Source organism: Myxocyprinus asiaticus, chromosome 19 (assembly GCF_019703515.2).
Source record: "Myxocyprinus asiaticus isolate MX2 ecotype Aquarium Trade chromosome 19, UBuf_Myxa_2, whole genome shotgun sequence".
In the NCBI taxonomy this organism is placed as follows: domain Eukaryota; kingdom Metazoa; phylum Chordata; class Actinopteri; order Cypriniformes; family Catostomidae; genus Myxocyprinus; species Myxocyprinus asiaticus.
Genome location: NC_059362.1, coordinates 2,687,097 through 2,704,326, shown reverse-complemented (window position 1 = coordinate 2,704,326; position 17,230 = coordinate 2,687,097). Strand labels below are relative to the sequence as shown.

The 17,230-nt window shown below is 44.5% G+C and overlaps 1 protein-coding gene across 1 annotated transcript in view; it reads left to right on the top strand.

Moving 5' to 3' along the window:
* lama2 (laminin, alpha 2) overlaps window positions 1–17,230 on the top strand; it is a 455,317-nt gene that overhangs the window by 406,113 nt on the left and 31,974 nt on the right. The window contains exons 50-53 of the mRNA XM_051644922.1: window positions 5,232–5,376; window positions 6,867–7,005; window positions 9,158–9,278; window positions 10,449–10,652. Of these exons, the coding sequence (XP_051500882.1) occupies window positions 5,232–5,376; window positions 6,867–7,005; window positions 9,158–9,278; window positions 10,449–10,652 (609 nt within the window). The remainder of the gene's footprint in view (window positions 1–5,231; window positions 5,377–6,866; window positions 7,006–9,157; window positions 9,279–10,448; window positions 10,653–17,230) is intronic.

Genomic DNA, 17,230 nt, shown 5'->3' with positions numbered 1-17,230 from the left:
GTTATTCCTGGTTGCGGTCGTTATCTCTCAACTTCGGATGGTCATGATCACAGTCTTTCGTGTCTGGGCGCGACCCACATGGAGGCAGCGTTTGTGGATGGTTCATGTTCTCACTGCGAGAACATGACCATGGCAACGTTGCGGTCTCGACTTACGAAAGCAAGCCACCCCAGCGGCTCCCCACCTCGGTCCTTCTACCTATGGGTATGAGGCCAGCGCGGCTAGCACTGGAGGCGATTTGGGGACCCCAATGGGATAGTCTCTGCCGGGTATCCCCCTGCGGACCTCCCATTCCCAGCACCCTCATCTGCCCCAATCGGGCTTCCGGATGAGTTCGCTGGCTCGTCTCATGGTGAGTCTGGCTTCTTGTTCGGAGCCCGCGAAGATGATGAGCTCTCGAGCGTAGCATCGGAGAGCGGGCTTGTCCAGTCGGACGCAGAAGCCTCAGCTGGGCTTCCCCCTTCAGGGACGATTTCCCAGTCACAGGCCGATGCCGAAATGACAGAAATGCTTTCCCGGGCGGCCGCAAGCGTCGGGTTAGAGTGGAACCCTCCACTCTCCCCTGAACCCTCGCGGCTTGATGATTGATTCATAGGCTCGGGGCGCCGCTCAAAGCAGCCACGCCCCGCTCCAGTGCCTTTCTTCCCGGAAGTGCACGAGGAACTGACGAAGTCGTGGGAGGCACCTTTTACTGCCCGGCCCCGATTCCGCAGTTCCCCCGCTCTCACTACCCTTGATGGCGGGGCGGCCAGGGGCTATTCGGCGATTCCCCCGGTGGATAAGGCGCTCGTGGTGCACCTATACCCGCAGAGCGGCGCCACCTGGCGCGGATGCCCTAAGCTCCCGTCCAAGCCCAGTAGGCTCACGTTGTCCCTGACGGCTAAAGCCTACAGCGCTGCTGGACAAGCCGCCTCTGCCCTGCACGCCATGGCTCTCCTGTAGGTCCACCAAGCCAAGGCATTGAAAGAACTGCACGAGGGTATTTCTGCCCCAGATTTGATGCAGGAACTGCACTCGGTGACCGACCTCGCTCTTTGAGCGACGAAGGTCACAGAGCAGACTCTCGGGTGGACGATGGTCACACTAATGGTCCAGGAGCGCCACCTTTAGCTCAACCTGGTCGAGATGGGCAAGGCTGACAAGACACGGTTCCTTGCTGCCCCCATTTCCCAGACGGCCCCATTCAGCGACACAGCCGCCCCTGATGTGGCAGTCTCCATGGGTTACGAGGACAGGCCTCTTCCTCCCCCAACCCAGGCTGTTCCGGGGGTTGTCACAAGGAGCTAGGTAAGTAATTCGATGTCCCTAGACTCAGCACGGCCACAACGTGGTGTGGCACCTTGAGCTCCGCCCCGCTGCGAGGCCCCACCTGCCAGTACGTCCGATGACGTTGTCCGCTTGGTCCCCCTTGCGCGGAACTTGGACGCGTGGCTCGCGCTTCCCAATCAGTCATGATGGCTGATCCGGACCATCCGACTTGGCTACGTGATTCAGTTCGCCAGGCGCCCGCCCAGGTTCAGCGGTATTCACTTCACCTAGGTCAAGAGCAAAAACGCTGCCATCTTGCACGTGGGGATCGCTACCCTCCTACGGAAGGGCGCGATAGAACCTGTCCCTCCAGCCGAGATGAAGAAAGGGTTTTACAGCCCCTACTTCATTGTACCGAAAAAGGCGGTGGGTTGCGGCCAATCTTGGACCTGCGAATACTGAATTGGGCTTTACACAGACTCCCGTTCAAGATGCTGACACAAAAACGCATTCTGGCGAGCATCCGGCATCAAGATTGGTTTGCGGCGGTAGACCTGAAGGATGCGTATTTCCACGTCTCGATCCTTCCTCGACACAGACCCTTCCTGCTGTTTGCATTTGAGGGTCAGGCGTATCAGTACAAAGTCCTCCCTTTCAGCCTGTCCCTGTCTCCTTGCATCTTTACGAAGGTCGCAGAGGCTGCCCTTGCCCCGTTAAGGGAGGTGGGCATTTGCATTCTCAACTATCTCGATGACTGGCTAATCCTAGCTCACTCTTGAGACATGCTGTGCACACACAGGGACCTGGTGCTCTCACACCTCAGCCGACTAGGGCTTCGGGTCAACTGGGAAAAGAGCAAGCTCCTCCCGGTTCAGAGTATCTCTTTTCTCAGTTTGGAGTTGGACTCAGTCTCCTTGACGGCGCGCCTTACAAACGAGCATGCCCAGTCGGTGCTGGCCTGTTTGAAGGCATTCAAACAGAAAACAGCGGTTCCACTGAAACTTTTTCAGAGGCTTCTGGGGCATATGGCGTCCTCGGAGATGGCCACCCCGCTCGGGTTGATGCATATGAGGCCGCTTCAGCACTGGCTCCAGACTCGAGTCCCGAGATGGGCATGGCGCCACGGGACACATCACGTGGCCATCACGTCGGTCTGTCACTGTCTTTTCAGCCCTTGGACCAACAGCTCATTTCTACAGGCAGTTGTTCCTTTAGAATTGGTCTCCAGGCGCATCGTGGTCACGACAGATGCCTCCAAAATGGGCTGGGGCACTGTTTGCAACCTGCGGTGGTAGACACAATCACTCGGGCTAGGGCCCCCTCTACGAGGTGCCTGTATGCCTTTAAGTGGCGTCTGTTTGCTAAGTGGTGTTCTTCCCAAAGCGAAGACCCCTAGAGATGCGCAGTCGGATCAGTGCTTTCCTTCCTGCAAGAGAGGTTGGAAAGGAGGCTGTCCCCTTCCACCTTAAAGGTGTACATTGCCGCCATAGCAGCACACCACGACGCAGTTGACGGTAAGTCCTTAGGGAAGCACGACCTGATCATCCTAAGAGGCGCCAGGAGGCTGAATCCCTCCAGACCGCGCCTCGTTCCCTCATGGGACCTCTCTGTAGTTCTTCAGGGTCTACAGAGAGCCCCCTTTGAGCCTTTGCAGTCAGCTGAGCTTAAGGCACTCTCCTTGAAGACTGCCCTCCTGACTGCGCTCACTTCCATCAAGAGGGTAGGTGACCTGCAAACGTTCTCTGTCAGCAAAACATGCCTGGAGTTCGGTCCGGGTTACTCTCACATGATCCTGAGACCCTGACCCAAGGTTCCCACCACCCCTTTTAGGGACCAGGTGGTGAACCTGCAAGCGCTGCCCCAGGAGGAGGCAGACCCAGCCCTGTCGTCGCTATGTCCGGTTTTTGCTTTACACATCTATTTGGATCGCACGCAGAGCTTTAGAATCTCTGAGCAGCTCTTTGTCTGCTTTGGTACTGTGGCATATATCGCCCAGGACATGCCGCCCCCAGTAGGGCTATGAGCCCATTCTACCAGGGGTGTAGCGGCTTCCTGGGCCCTGGCCAGGGGTGCCTCTCTAACAGACATTTGCAGAGCAGCGGGCTGGGCAACACCCAACACCTTTGCAAGGTTCTACAACCTCCGGGTGGAACCGGTTTCATCCCAGGTAGTGGCACGCAATACAAGCGGATAAGCCCGGGATAGCTGGCGGGTGTATCGCTTGCACATAGCGCCTTCCACCTCCTTTTGAGCTGAAGACGTGCACCATTAATTCCCAGTAGTGTTCACAAGTTTGTTCCCTGGTTGACTTCCTCTGAGTCCTGTGGCAGTCGAGTTTTTGGAGAGATTCGCTGCTGGCCCAGTACACACCCTAACTAAGAGTCCTGTTCTGGGGTAGGTGCTCCGCATGTGGCGGTTCCCTGTAAGGCTAACCCCATGCGATATATATCTTCCGCTAATTCATTTCCCTGTTGGCAAACTGCGTCTTCCTTTGGCAGAGCCCCTCTGCCCCAGTCTCCATGTTTGTAGTAACTCCTCCCCCATTGGGCAGGATCTACCTTGAAGACTCTCCACATGGTTGGAAAGACCATGTGACGTATTCTTCTACTTAAATATCCCCCACCCTCTCTTTGGGCGAGGTTTGGTCTCCGCTGTGTCTTCCCCTTGGGAGGGACACCCCCCGACTAGACCTGGCGGCACAGTCAGATAATCCCCCTTGTTTTTTAGGGAGTGGAAAAAAGAGAAGGGGAAAAGAGGCCACGACTGGGTTAAGCCTGTCTCTATCTTTTGGGTAGTCGACTTGTCCCCAAAAAGGGCCGTTCGACACTCATAACTATGTTGGGGGAGGTTACATTTCGACCTGGTGTGCTGGCTATGAGGCACACAGTAGTCTACCCACCACACACCGCCAGTTCACGTAACACAGTTCAGCCAATTGTGGGGTTTCGTATAGGGACCCCTAGTGTCACTACATCGACACAATGTCTCGTTCCCTCCATCAGGGAATGAAGGTTACACAAGTAACCATGACGATTTCCGCCATCTCCTCTCAGCTGCCCTGAGGTCAGTCCGATGTTCACGAAGGACGTCAGACAGCCAGGGGCTGGGTGGTATAGCACATGTCTGACCTAGAGGAGATAGGACAGATGTTGTCTAGACAGGTTGTTAAAGTAGAGCTTAGTGTGTCTGTGGCAGTGTTTACATTAAGCGTGGTAAATACATTTAGTGTGGGAAGAGAGGTAGAGACAGCAGTGGAGAGGCGTGAGGGTGAAAGGAGGTTACGGCAAAAGGAAATCAAAGGTGGAGACTGTTTTACTGTAGATGGGAGAGTCATGTTGAATTGAACAAAGTAGTGATCAGAGACATGTTAAGGAGTAACAAGAATATTTGATTTGGTACAGTTATGTGTAAAAATGAGGTACAGCTGGTTGCCTGATCTGTGAGTTGCTGTGGTTTGTAGTCTTTCCAAGTCAAATGAGGCCAGGAGAGTATTCAGTTCAGAGGCCTGGGGCTTGTCTTGGTGTATGTTGAAATATTACATTAACACACTAAATGTGACAACATGCCCCAACTTGACTTTCATGGAAAATACCTTTGTCCTAGAACACATTTAACCCTTTTGGTAAAAATCTGCTTTCACAATATAGTTGATCCTTGCTGTAATGTATGCCAGTGTGGTTTGATTTGGTATGTTCGCTTGTTTACCCAAGAGCCATAACAAAATTATGATGAGATTGAATGTTTATTTGGAGCATAGAATTAAAAAAAAAAAAAAAAAAAAAATCTAATTTAAGAGAGTTTTGAACTAGGTGATTGAAAACAGCATGCAAAACCTCTGTTAGGGAAAACACATTTTTTACAGTTGGACTTTTGACAATATAGCCCATGTGACCAATATCCCTATATGTAATGAACTATTTGATTTAAACATGTTTTCTCGTAGATACAGTGTAAAATCAACCTGTCTCTCTCTCTCTGAGCAGAAAGACTTCATAAGTGCAGAGCTGAGTGATGGCAGGGTAAAGGTGAGTTATGATCTGGGATCAGGCACCAGCTCCATCACCAGTAACAAACGGCACAACGATGGAAAATGGAAATCGTTCACTATTTCCCGCATGAAGAAAGAAGGTACAGACTTTCATCCACAAATGAAAAATATTTTACCTTCTCAACTTTGTCATTCTAAACCCATATTCTGTTTAAAAAAAAATTTTTACTGTGGAAATCTTACAAATCTGTAAAAAAAAAAAAAAAGAAAAAAAAAGTAAGTTATGCAGCTCTTTTCTTTACAATGACAGTTTATAGTTACTACATCTGTCCCCCACCATAACTGCATGGCTCATATGCTATATTCCAAGTCTTCTGAAGTCATACGATAGCTCTGTGTGAGAAACAGACTGAAGTTTAAGTCTTTACTGACTGATAGTCTTCCAAAAATCTCATATGCTTTCGCGTATATTCAAATATACTGCGTGAAGACGTAACTTGCCAGGTCAACAGTGTTGGGCATGTTACTCCAAAAAGTAATCCTCTACTAATTACTTCTCTAAAATTGTAAAATTGTACTTAATTGAAAAATAATCACATTACTAATTACTGTACTTTTAAGTTACTTTTAAAACTCTTTTCCGCTCAACGACTGCAAAATAATGTCAATATTTGTTTCTTGTTGCACACAAGTCACACACTCCACATGTTTCTCCCTTACACAAGAACAGACGTACATATGAACTTAATTCATATTTTAAATGTGTTTTACATAATATTATTTTAGAAATATGTGTAACCCTATTAATGTACTTAAAGGGGTCATGAAATGCTCTTTTTTTAAATAGTTTTATTATCTACCCTGTGGTCCACTGATAATGTTAGTTTGCATTAAAACAGTCATAATTTAGCAATATATGTTCATTTTCCACCCTGTTTTTGTCCCTGTGTCTGAAACACTCGGTTTTGGCCTAAGTGCCAACTTAAAAATTCAGCGTAAACGCCCACTGTTATGATTGGGTAACATCGTGCAGCTCCTCGAAAATACAGCTATATTTGAAATTCAATCGGAAGAGAATGAACAACCCTTTTTTTCTAACTGAAGCACCAGTGGGCGGGGCCAAGAGTGTGATGATGTAATGTAGGTGTAGATGTTTTTGAGCTGTAGAGGCGGTCATGATTTAATGTACCCCTAGTAACGTAGGGAAGTCGCGGAAGTAGAGAATGAGGCATTTTTTCAGCTTGGTTTCAATAAATGCTTTTATTGCATTGGGGATTAAGTTTTGAGTTCTGAAACGTACAGTATGTTTGTATAGTAGTAAGACCTCTTATATGTCAGCGTATCAAGGAAACTTTGATTCCTCATGACATAACCCCTTTAAAAGAAAATAACTGAAAGTTTGTAGACTAATTTCAATTTTTTTGACTAAAAAGTAAGTATATTACAGTAACTAGTTACTTTGTAATCGGATTACACCCAACATTGCAGGTCAGTATTTTGTGTACTGTTAAATCTTTCATTCTGCAGAACTGAATTAACAAAATAATGATGTAATCAACGATAACTGATAAACTAAAGAAGCTCAGTATGGCTTTCTGTGACCTCACTGTCTCTTTTCCCCTTACTTTAGCAACCATCACCATAGTGAACATTGATACGAATGAAGATGAGCAGTTGGAGATGGCGTCTCCAGGTGGCGCTACAGGGCTCAACCTGAGGGAAGATGAGAGGATGTATTTTGGAGGTTTACCCAAAGCTGGAAACTACAGGTATGGGAATTTACACTCCTCATGAAGGGCGGGCTTTTGGTTTGAGGAGGATTTGAGCCATTTTAGAGGGAGTTTACACCATATGCCACAAGGTTTTTTTTACTTTGTAAAGTTTGTTGTAGTTGCTGGACACCAAGCTGAGTACATTACACAAATTACTTAGGTGTAGATTGTACTTATTACATAATAAACGTTCGAGCAGTGGCTGCAAACAGCAACAACATTTTGGTAGCCACAAAATTTACATTACATTACAAGTTAGATAGAGTGCATTTGTTCATCTGTTGCTAAATAGACACTAAAGTCGTGTTCACCTGATGAGGCAACCATAGCATTAAACAGAGCAATGTTGAATCCCATTGAGCGTGTTTACGTGTGCAGTTATAATCAAGCTACAGTGGGTTTTCACGTAGTCGAGCGAGTCTTCATCTTTGACTAAAACAGCAAAGGTCTGGACCGTATAGTAGCTTAAACTGGCCAAGAACCACTTACTTACACAGGACAAACAGTCTAACTGACATAAAAAATGAGCAATCACTGTTGATTTTGTCACTATGCACAGTTTAGGAGTGGTGTTATAAGAGATATATCATACCATAATAAAAGGCCGGCGTGGGGAGAGTTAATCATTTATATAATGGTGCGGCAGTCTTTGCGAGCGATTGCACAGAAAACACACGGGAAAATAGCGGAAAATGTATAGAGAGAGCAAGTACAGCACAGAAAACCTTATTACAGAGAATTTCACAGACATAACACAAGTAAACAAAGCAGAAAATGAAAATCTGCTATGTGTATCAAACAAAACTTGAATATCTTTGATGTCACTAACCTGGCAAACTTGCAAAACAGGTGATATTTCTGTCATCAGAAGTGCTCATTATATCAACGTGGAACCTTGTTAACAAGGCTCTGTTGAGTGGCTCGAGAAAGCATTTTCCAGTTTTGTGTGCTATTTGCACTGGACTGTTAGAGCCAAATTGTGGGCGGTCCGTGGGTGTGCCATCTGAGTCTTTTTTTTTCTCCCCTTTTGTCCCCAATTTGGAATGCCCAATGCACTCTAAGTCCTCATGGTGGCGTAGTGACTCGCCTCAATCCGGGTGATGGAGTGCCATATGTTGCCTCCGCGTCTGAGACCGTCAATCCGCGCATCTTATCATGTGGCTTGTTGAGCACGTTACCGTGGAGACAAGCGTGTGTGGAGGCCCATGCCATTCTCCGCGGCACAAGTCACCACGTGCCCCACTGAGAACGAGAACCACATTATAGCAACCACAAGGAGGTTACCCCATGTGACTCTACCCTCCCTAGCAACCGGGCCAATTTGGTTGCTTAGGAGACCTGGCTGGAGTCACTCAGCACACCCTGGATTCAAACTCATGACTCCAGGTGTGGTAGTCAGCGTCAATACTCGCTGAGCTACCCAGGCCCCGAGACTAGTCTTTATCTGTCTATTGAAGTATTCATGACACACTGCATAATCGAATATTTTAAGGAAAGACTCTAGCTGAGGAAATATTAAATACATATTGTGCATCTCCTCTGTTATTCAGAGCATGTGCACAATTCGCAGAGGCCAATTACAGTCCGATTAAGGTGTATACATGCTGGATGCATTGTCTAGGTTTGTTAGTCTGACTTTGCAAAACTATTTTAGTCAGACTAAAGCGTTTACATGACATTTAAAACGGCAAATTATTGTTTTACTGGAATTGAACTTCATGCAAAGTTTATGTAAAGTTACTTTGGGGCAGATTCACTAAGAATGAATTGTGCCCGCTAAAAGCGCTGTTTTTTTGCATGTGCTAACTGTGCTCGTTTAGCACCCGATTCACTGAAGGAATTATGCAGATCAGGCAACGGCACAAATGCGCCCACAGAATCGCTACCGAACGCAATTTGCATGCGCAATTCTGATCTTGCGGTCCGATTGACCTCAGTATAGCCGAGCATGCCACAGACCACCATTGCTCACCATTTGGGTCGCACAAGACAAACCTCCCCAGATTTCACACCAAAGAATAACTATTCCTTTAAAAAGATGACTGAAAGTCATTGTATAATTCTCACACTGTCTGTGTGGGCACAATTTCTCAAGAATTGTTGGACTAGTCATGCATCACTCTTTTAATTTCCACATGTGATTCCTCAGGTCAGAGGTGCAGTTGAAGAGTTTCTCTGGCTGTATGAAAGACATAGAAGTTTCCAGAACTCCGTATAATTTGCTGAGCAGCCCAGACTACACCGGACTGATCAAGGGCTGCTCTATTGAGGTGAGACAAAAGAAGCTTTTTCATCCTTTCCTGTCTTTCTTCTTCTCTCTCCTCACTTAAGGATCAAATTAAACATTTCTCTGCAAGCGCTCTTTTTAAAGGGGCAATGAGAGAAAGAGAATAAGTGCTGTGTCTGCTGATATCATCCTTAATACATGCTTTTATTCTTTTGACTGTTGAATCATCATCAGACATCTGAACAAATCACTCAATATGTGCGCAGCAGTTTGATGCAATAGTTTCTGGAAGGTTTACAGTGCTGTTGTGTTGGATTATGATTATCGGCATCAGAAATGTATCATCCTATTACCATGGTTTTTGGCCATACATTTCTATGGTTTTCTCCTAAGTGCCTTGTACTTTGATGTAAATATTTTATGAATATGGTAATCATTTGGAACCATGGTATTTATCAAAGATCACCAATTAGTGAATTATATGAATTAAATAGTTGCGATTCTATACTGGACAAATCAGCACTATCGAGACTATTTTGATAAAAAAAAAATTGTGCACATTGCTTACATAAATTCATAGCCATACAACATTTTGACTTTTGAAAGAATAATTTACGATTGTTCAGACAAATCAGTTCTGAATGCAATAATATCACCTGATATATATGTATGTATATATATATATATATATATATATATATATATATATATATATATATATATATATATATATATATATACAGCTCTGGAAAAAATGAAGAGACCACTGCAAAATGATCAGTTTCTCTGGATTTACTATTTATAGGTATGTGTTTGAGTAAAATGAACATTTTTGTTTTATTCTATAAAGTGCTGACAACATTTTCTCTCAAATTCCAAATACAAATATTGTCATTTAGAGCATTTATTTGCAGATAATGACAACTGGTCAAAATAACAAAAAGATGCAGTGTTTTCAGACCTCGAATAATGCAAAGAAAACAAGTTCATATTCATTTTTAAACAACACAATACAAATGTTTTAACTTAGGAAGAGTTCAGAAATCAATATTTGGTGGAATATCCCTGATTTTCAATCACAGCTTTCATGCGTCTTGGCATGCTCTCTACCAGTCTTTCACATTGCTGTTGGGTGACTTTATGCCTCTCCTGGTGCCTTCTCAAATTTCGACAAAAGTCATCTACAAATTTAATGACTGTGTTTCTCTCTCAGAATCTACACACGGTGAGCTTCCCCAGACCCGGCTACATGGAGCTGAAGCCCATGTCGTTTGATGTGGGGTCAGAGATCACGCTCTCCTTCAGCACTAAGAGTGAAAACGGCATCATGCTGTTCGGCAGAGGAGGTGTGACCTCGAGGACACAGGGCCTGAAGCCTGTCCACATGTCACGCAGGCAACGCAGACAGACTGGAGAGGTGTGACCCCTTCATACACACACTATACACAATCCTCACACCTTTAAAATCACACACTCATTGCACCTCTTAATTGTGTTTGATGAGTACAGTTTTCTTTCCTGTGTTGACAATATCTATTGAAACAGGAAGTTGGGGCAGGATGTCCTTTTTGTTTTTTTAAAAATAGCCAATAAACTTTAGTTTAGTTTAACATTCTAATTCTAGAGAACATTTGATTGGACAAAAATCTGTGGAGTGCAAGATGAGTCATCAATGTTTTTGATCTGTTTTCCCGGAAGAGAAAAACTGTAGATTTTAAATCCATTGAATCTACTAAATATTATTTTTATCAATGTTAAAGAGAACACTAGAATAAATAGGACATCAAAGCTAACAGACATGAACTAAAAGCTACAAAAGTCTAATTTTGCCTTCATGGGGTCTTTAAAAAATTATAAATCACCACCCATTCCTTATACATTTAATACTAGGGCTGTTAAACTGTTAACTTATAAGAGAGAAATGTAACACATTAAATTCATATAACACAGTTAACGTATTTATTCTATTTAACATTAAAACTGTTGTTCATTCTGTTCTGCACTCAAAAAAATTAACTATCACTAACATCAGTAACCAAGATGTTGTGTCGATGTAGTGACACTAGGGGTTTGCTCTTGAGAGCCCCAATCACCTCTGATTTATTCAGAAAAGGCCAATGAGAACTGGCGAGTGGAATTTGCATGCCGTTCTCCGCCCCGGACATACGGGTATAAAAGGAGATGGTATGCACCACTCATTCAGATTTGTGCTGAGGAGCTGAGAGAGTCCCGGCGGTAGCCTTTCCTGATTTCTATATTAAGCAATTTCCCGCCGAGCACCTGATAGAGTGCTGGGGAAGTGTTCTTCCCTCTCTAGGAGGGAGAGCACTACAGAGACCACATCCTACCGGAGGGAGGTTAACATGTGGAGAATACCTCACATGGACTTACCGACCGGGAAGTTTGCATATGGAACGAAACCCCTGTGGAGGACCCTATCTATGGAGAGGGTACACAGCCACAGTGGCTGAGGCAGAGCAAAACTGCCAAGGGGAAGACACAGGGTTCACTGTCAGGGAAACCGCAGAGTGGAAATACATCATACGGGATTACCGAGGGGGGAATCACCACGTATGGAGCACTGAGCACTGAGCCCAAGTACACAGGCTCACCTGAAAAGGGCCATACCATGAGTACTGGACCTGGCGGCATTACTCCTCTGCTGAGTTCGTCACCGGACAGTGCTTAAGAAACTGAGAAGGCGTCCAGTGTTCACCAGTTGCGGGGAACTGTTATGGACAAGACAGCACACATTATCACCTCGAGAGGGGAAAGGTGCTAATGCAAGCAATACACCCAACCAGCTACCTGAACTTTACTTGTTGGCACCCAGTAACACTGGCACCCAGTAACATAAGCCAAACATATGGCATCCACAATCCAATGGGCCAGCCTCTGTTTGGAGACAACCTTCCCCTTCTGCTGTCTTCCAAAGCAGACAAAGAGCTGCTCCGAGTGTCTAAAGCTCTCCGTGTAGTCCAGATAGATGCGCAGGGCACAAACTGGACACAACAACAATAAGGTCGGGTCTTCCTCCTCTGAAGGGAGTGCTTGCAGGTTCACTACCTGATCCCGAAAGGGAGTGGTGGGAATTTTGGGCATGTAACCGGGCGGCCCGAACTCCAGGCATTCGCTGGTGACAGAGAGTGCCTGCAGGTCCCCAACCCTCTTGATAGAGGTGAGTGCTACCAGGAGGGCCGTCTTCAGTGACAGAGTGCTTAGCTCGGCCTGCTCCAGGGGCTCAAATGGGGCTCTCTGCAAGGCCGACAGGACCACAGAGAGATCCCATGAGGGAATCAGGCGCAGTCTAGAAGGATTCAACCTCCTCGTGCCCTTGAGGTACCTGATGATCAGGTCATGCTGCCACGAGGGTCTCCCATCCAGTGTATCGTGATATGCTACTATAGCAGCCACGTACACTTTCAGGGTGGAGGAAGACAGCCGTCTCTCCAGCCCCTCCCGTAGGAAGGACAACACAGACCCGACCGCGCACCTTTGTGGATCTTCTCCACGGGAAGAACACCAGTTTGCGAAAAGACACCACTTCAGAGCGTACAGCCGCCTCATGGAGGGGGCTCTGGCCTGAGTGATTGTGTCTATCACCACTGGCAAAAGGCCTGCTTGGTCTTTCACCATCCAGGAGCCAGACATGGAGATTCCAGAGGTCTGGCCGTGGGTGCCGGACCGTGCCCTGCCCCTGAGTGAGAAGGTCCCACCTCAGCGAAATATGCCAGGGAGGAGCTACTGCCAGGAGCATCAGGTCTGAAAACCAAGTCCGGTTGGGCCAGTACGGCACAACTCATCCTCATCACGAGCCCCGAACGAGACATTAAATGGCGGACTGCCTGCCACGCTCGAGAACTCTACCGGGCAGAACGAGCGTGCTGGGGGATGATAGGTCTGCGGGGACTGAGCCGGCAGATAGACTCCCATAACCACATCCAAATTGCCCACGGCGCTCGCCACCTGTGCTTCAATACAGAAAGGACCGGGTTGGGGAGCAGCCACGGTGGCTCTCTGCTTCATAAAGAAAGAAGAGAGCTGCGACCGCAACGTTCTCATGGGCATATTCTCACAGTGAGAACATGACCCATCCACAAATGCTGCCTCAGCGTGCTGGCGACCCAAGCACTCAAGACAGATTTTGTGGCCGTCCGATGGGGAGAGATAATGGCCGCACCCAGTAGCACAAAGGCGAAAGGACATCTTTAAAAAGACAGCAATCATTGTGCGAGCTCTTGCTCTTTTACATCTGTGGACTCAGCTGCTGAAGTGCCATGGGGAAGAACAACACTCGACTGTGTGAGAGCAACCACTGATATGCACCTTATACCCAGCAGTAACGAGGTTACGAACCTCGTTACTGGACGAACACAACACATGTATTCGGCTCCGAAGAACAAGTCCGAATGAGTGGTGCATGCCATCTCCTTTTTTACCCATATGTCCAGGGCGGAGAGCGGCATGCAAATTCCACTCGCCAATTTTCATTGGCCTTTTCTGAATAAATCAGAGGTGATTGGGGCTCTCAAGAGTGAACCCCTAGTGTCACTACATCGACACAACGTCGAGTGAGTGACAGACAGGGAACTTCAGTTTCACTCAATCTTCCCATGTTCATATTACTCAAAAACTTTATGTAACCAACTTAAATTGACTGAGTTGATTTAACTGGAGGTCTTGTCGGCCTAACTTACCATATTTTCCGGAATATAAGTTGCATTTTTTTTATCATCACTTATAGTCCGAAGCGACTTATTTACATAATGATATAATATTTTTAAATATTTTGTCCATCGGGGGCCTGGATATCTCAGCGAGTATTGACGCTGACTACCACCCCTGGAGTCGCGAGTTTGAATCCAGGGTGTATTGAGTGACTCCAGCCAAGTTTCCTAAGCAACCAAATTGGCCCGGTTGCTAGGGAGGGCAGAGTCACATGGGGTAACCTCCTCGTGCTCTCGATTAGGGGTTCTTGCTCTCAATGGGGTGCATGGTAAGTTGTGCGTGGATCGCGGAGAGTAGCATGAGCCTCCACATGCTGTGAGTCTCCGTGTTGTCATGCACAACGAGCCTCGTGATAAGATGCACGGATTGACGGCAACTGAGTCTTGTCCTCCGCCACCTGGATTGAGGTGAGTAACTGCACCACCACGAGGACCTACTAAGTAGTGGGAATTGGGCATTCCAAATTGGGGAGAAAAGGGGATAAAATATATATATAATATATATATATATATATTTTGTCCATCATAACATATTGTTCTAACAAACTCTAGACCGCTGACAAACGCAACTCCTCACATGCCCACAAAATGATGTTTCATCACACTCATAGTGAAAACACTCAGATAATTAGTATATATTAAAGAGGGTTGCAAATATCAGAAATATCCACAGATAGACAGTCGCTAATCTTAATGAATCAAAACAACAGGCATACTGTTTTACTCACAAATGAAAAGCTGTTTATTTGTATATAGCACACATAGATTTACATGCAAAGAGATGCGTAGATCCTCAGCTAATCTTCTTCACGGAATGGTTCTTTCTGATTTTGGAAAATAAAATGTGTAAAAAAAAATCTTAAAGAAGCCACCAACCAGAACACCTAGCATAGCAACTCCCTGGCAGTGTTAATTTCGACAACAAAATTACTGATGAAAATGTTTGTTGATGAAAACCCTTCCTCAACAAACATTTCTGACATTTTTTTATTTCATCATCGCTAACAAAGATGTGACGAAAAACACATCATGACGATAACCAAATTATTATAATTAGAACAAACTGTTGATGAAAATATGATGAGAAAAAATTATACTGGAAGGTACTTTACAATGTGCTAACAATAATTCTTTCTTCTTTTTTTCCCCAATTTTTTTCATTTCATGTCAAGCAACGTCGATATAAATGAAGACAAGCCCATTATAAGAATTTGGTAGTTTAAATGGGCTGTATGCAATGCTGTGACTATAATTACATTAGTATTATTATTATTAACAATCATACTGATCTACTGACACACAAATCATGGGCTAGTATTAAAAGTGATCGATAGCATCTGCTGTTGGAATCTCCAAACTGCAAGTGCAGGAACTGAGTTTAGACTTTGCGCAGAGAATAGGCGTGCTTCTCAAACGTCTCAGTGCATTGACCTATTTCTCAGGAAAATAGCAAATTGTGCTTTGTGCCGCTTCATTAACATATAATACACCCAGAGTTTGCATGCATATGGCCACAGATAACGCAAACACGCCCACCCACGGCCACTTGCACTGACATGAAAATTGCACTTAACGCTCTCACGAAAATTGGATAAGATGAAGCGCATGGTCGTTGCACATAGCGCTGCACCTAGCACGGTCACAAAAGTAGAGTCCATAGTATGTAGGGAATTTCCTTGCTTGAACACCAGTAAACTAAACTGCTTCAAACAGGTTAATTAACTCACTCAAATGCATCCTATATGAGATTTATCAGCTATATTTGCAACATAAATGTAATATTAAACTTACTGCAACTATTAATACTTACAACTTACATCTGCACAGACAATGAAGCCAATAAACAGCTGAACTTGAACTAAGTTGCATTGTGAATTCGCAGTTTCCTTAAAAATGAGCTACACGTAACGCAATATCCTAAACGGACTAAAACACTGAATAGTCTCTAAAGCACAAAGTATTCACAACACAGTAATCTAAAAAAGCTAATACTGTAATTCAGTGTAACATATTCATTATATACTGTTCAGGAGCTCAGGTTTTTCTGGATAGTTTTTTTTCATGTTGTTTATGTTGATAAATCATATGTTTGTATGTTTAAATAATTAAATGTGTATACTGGAAAATGTTTAAACATTTGGATGTTACAGTTTGACCTGTTTTTTTATGTTAATTAAAATTATATGCCGAGTAAAATATACTAACATTAATAATGTGATATGACGAAATACTGACTCAAAGGATATTTTCATCAAAAGACAAAAATCAAAAACAATAATTAACAATGCTCCCTGGCAACCATCCACTACATCCTCACATTGTGGTGGCGACTTTGTTGACCACTAAGTTGCATTTATACAACATTTAAAAAAAAGCATTTGTTATGCTTTTTTGGAATGTTGTCATTTTTGTATCACTAAATATGATGAGAAAATGAAATTAAAGGAATATTCAGAGTTCAATACAAGTACAATCGACAGCATTTGTGGCATAATGTTGATTGCCACAAAAATAATTTCCACTCCCCCCACTTTTTCTTTAAAAAAGCACAAATCTGTTACAGTGAGGCACTTACTATGAATGTGAATGAGGCCCAACTTTATAAAAGCACTCACAATAATTCTTCCTTTTTAAGGTTGTTTTAGGGATTCAGAGTTTAAAGCGTTACATCATCATGGCTACCTAGTTGACAAATGTTATATAACTTATATAACAGAGATGGTTAGTAAGTGATTTTGTCACACTAATATCATGTTAAAACACATATTGCTCATGTCTTGTGTCTTTACTTTTGAAACAGTGAGTATTTTAACGTTTACAGATTGACCCCATTGACTTCCATTGTAAGTATCTCACTGGAACCCAGATTTTTTATTGTTTTAAAGAAAAGGAGGGGTGAGTCAAAATAAGTTTTTGTGGTAATCAACATTATGCCACAAATGCTGTGGAGTGAGCTTAACTTGAACTGAACCAGGAATATTCCTTTAAGAAAAAAATTACAGGTCATATACTTCAACGATTGCTAAATTTGATCCCAAACAGTCAGTTTTATCTGACTGCAAACTCATTTTAGCCATAGTCACAGACACATAGAGGGCTGATTTAGACGGTTCAGTGTGTGAATCTTCGGGCTTGTCTGAGAGGAAGGTGATTATGGATAATGGTAGATGTCCATAGAGCCTTGGCCTTCTCTACAAGATCATAATGAATCCACAGTGTTACAGGGGTCTCACAGCTCGTAAAAGAGATTTATTATATAGGCAGGACA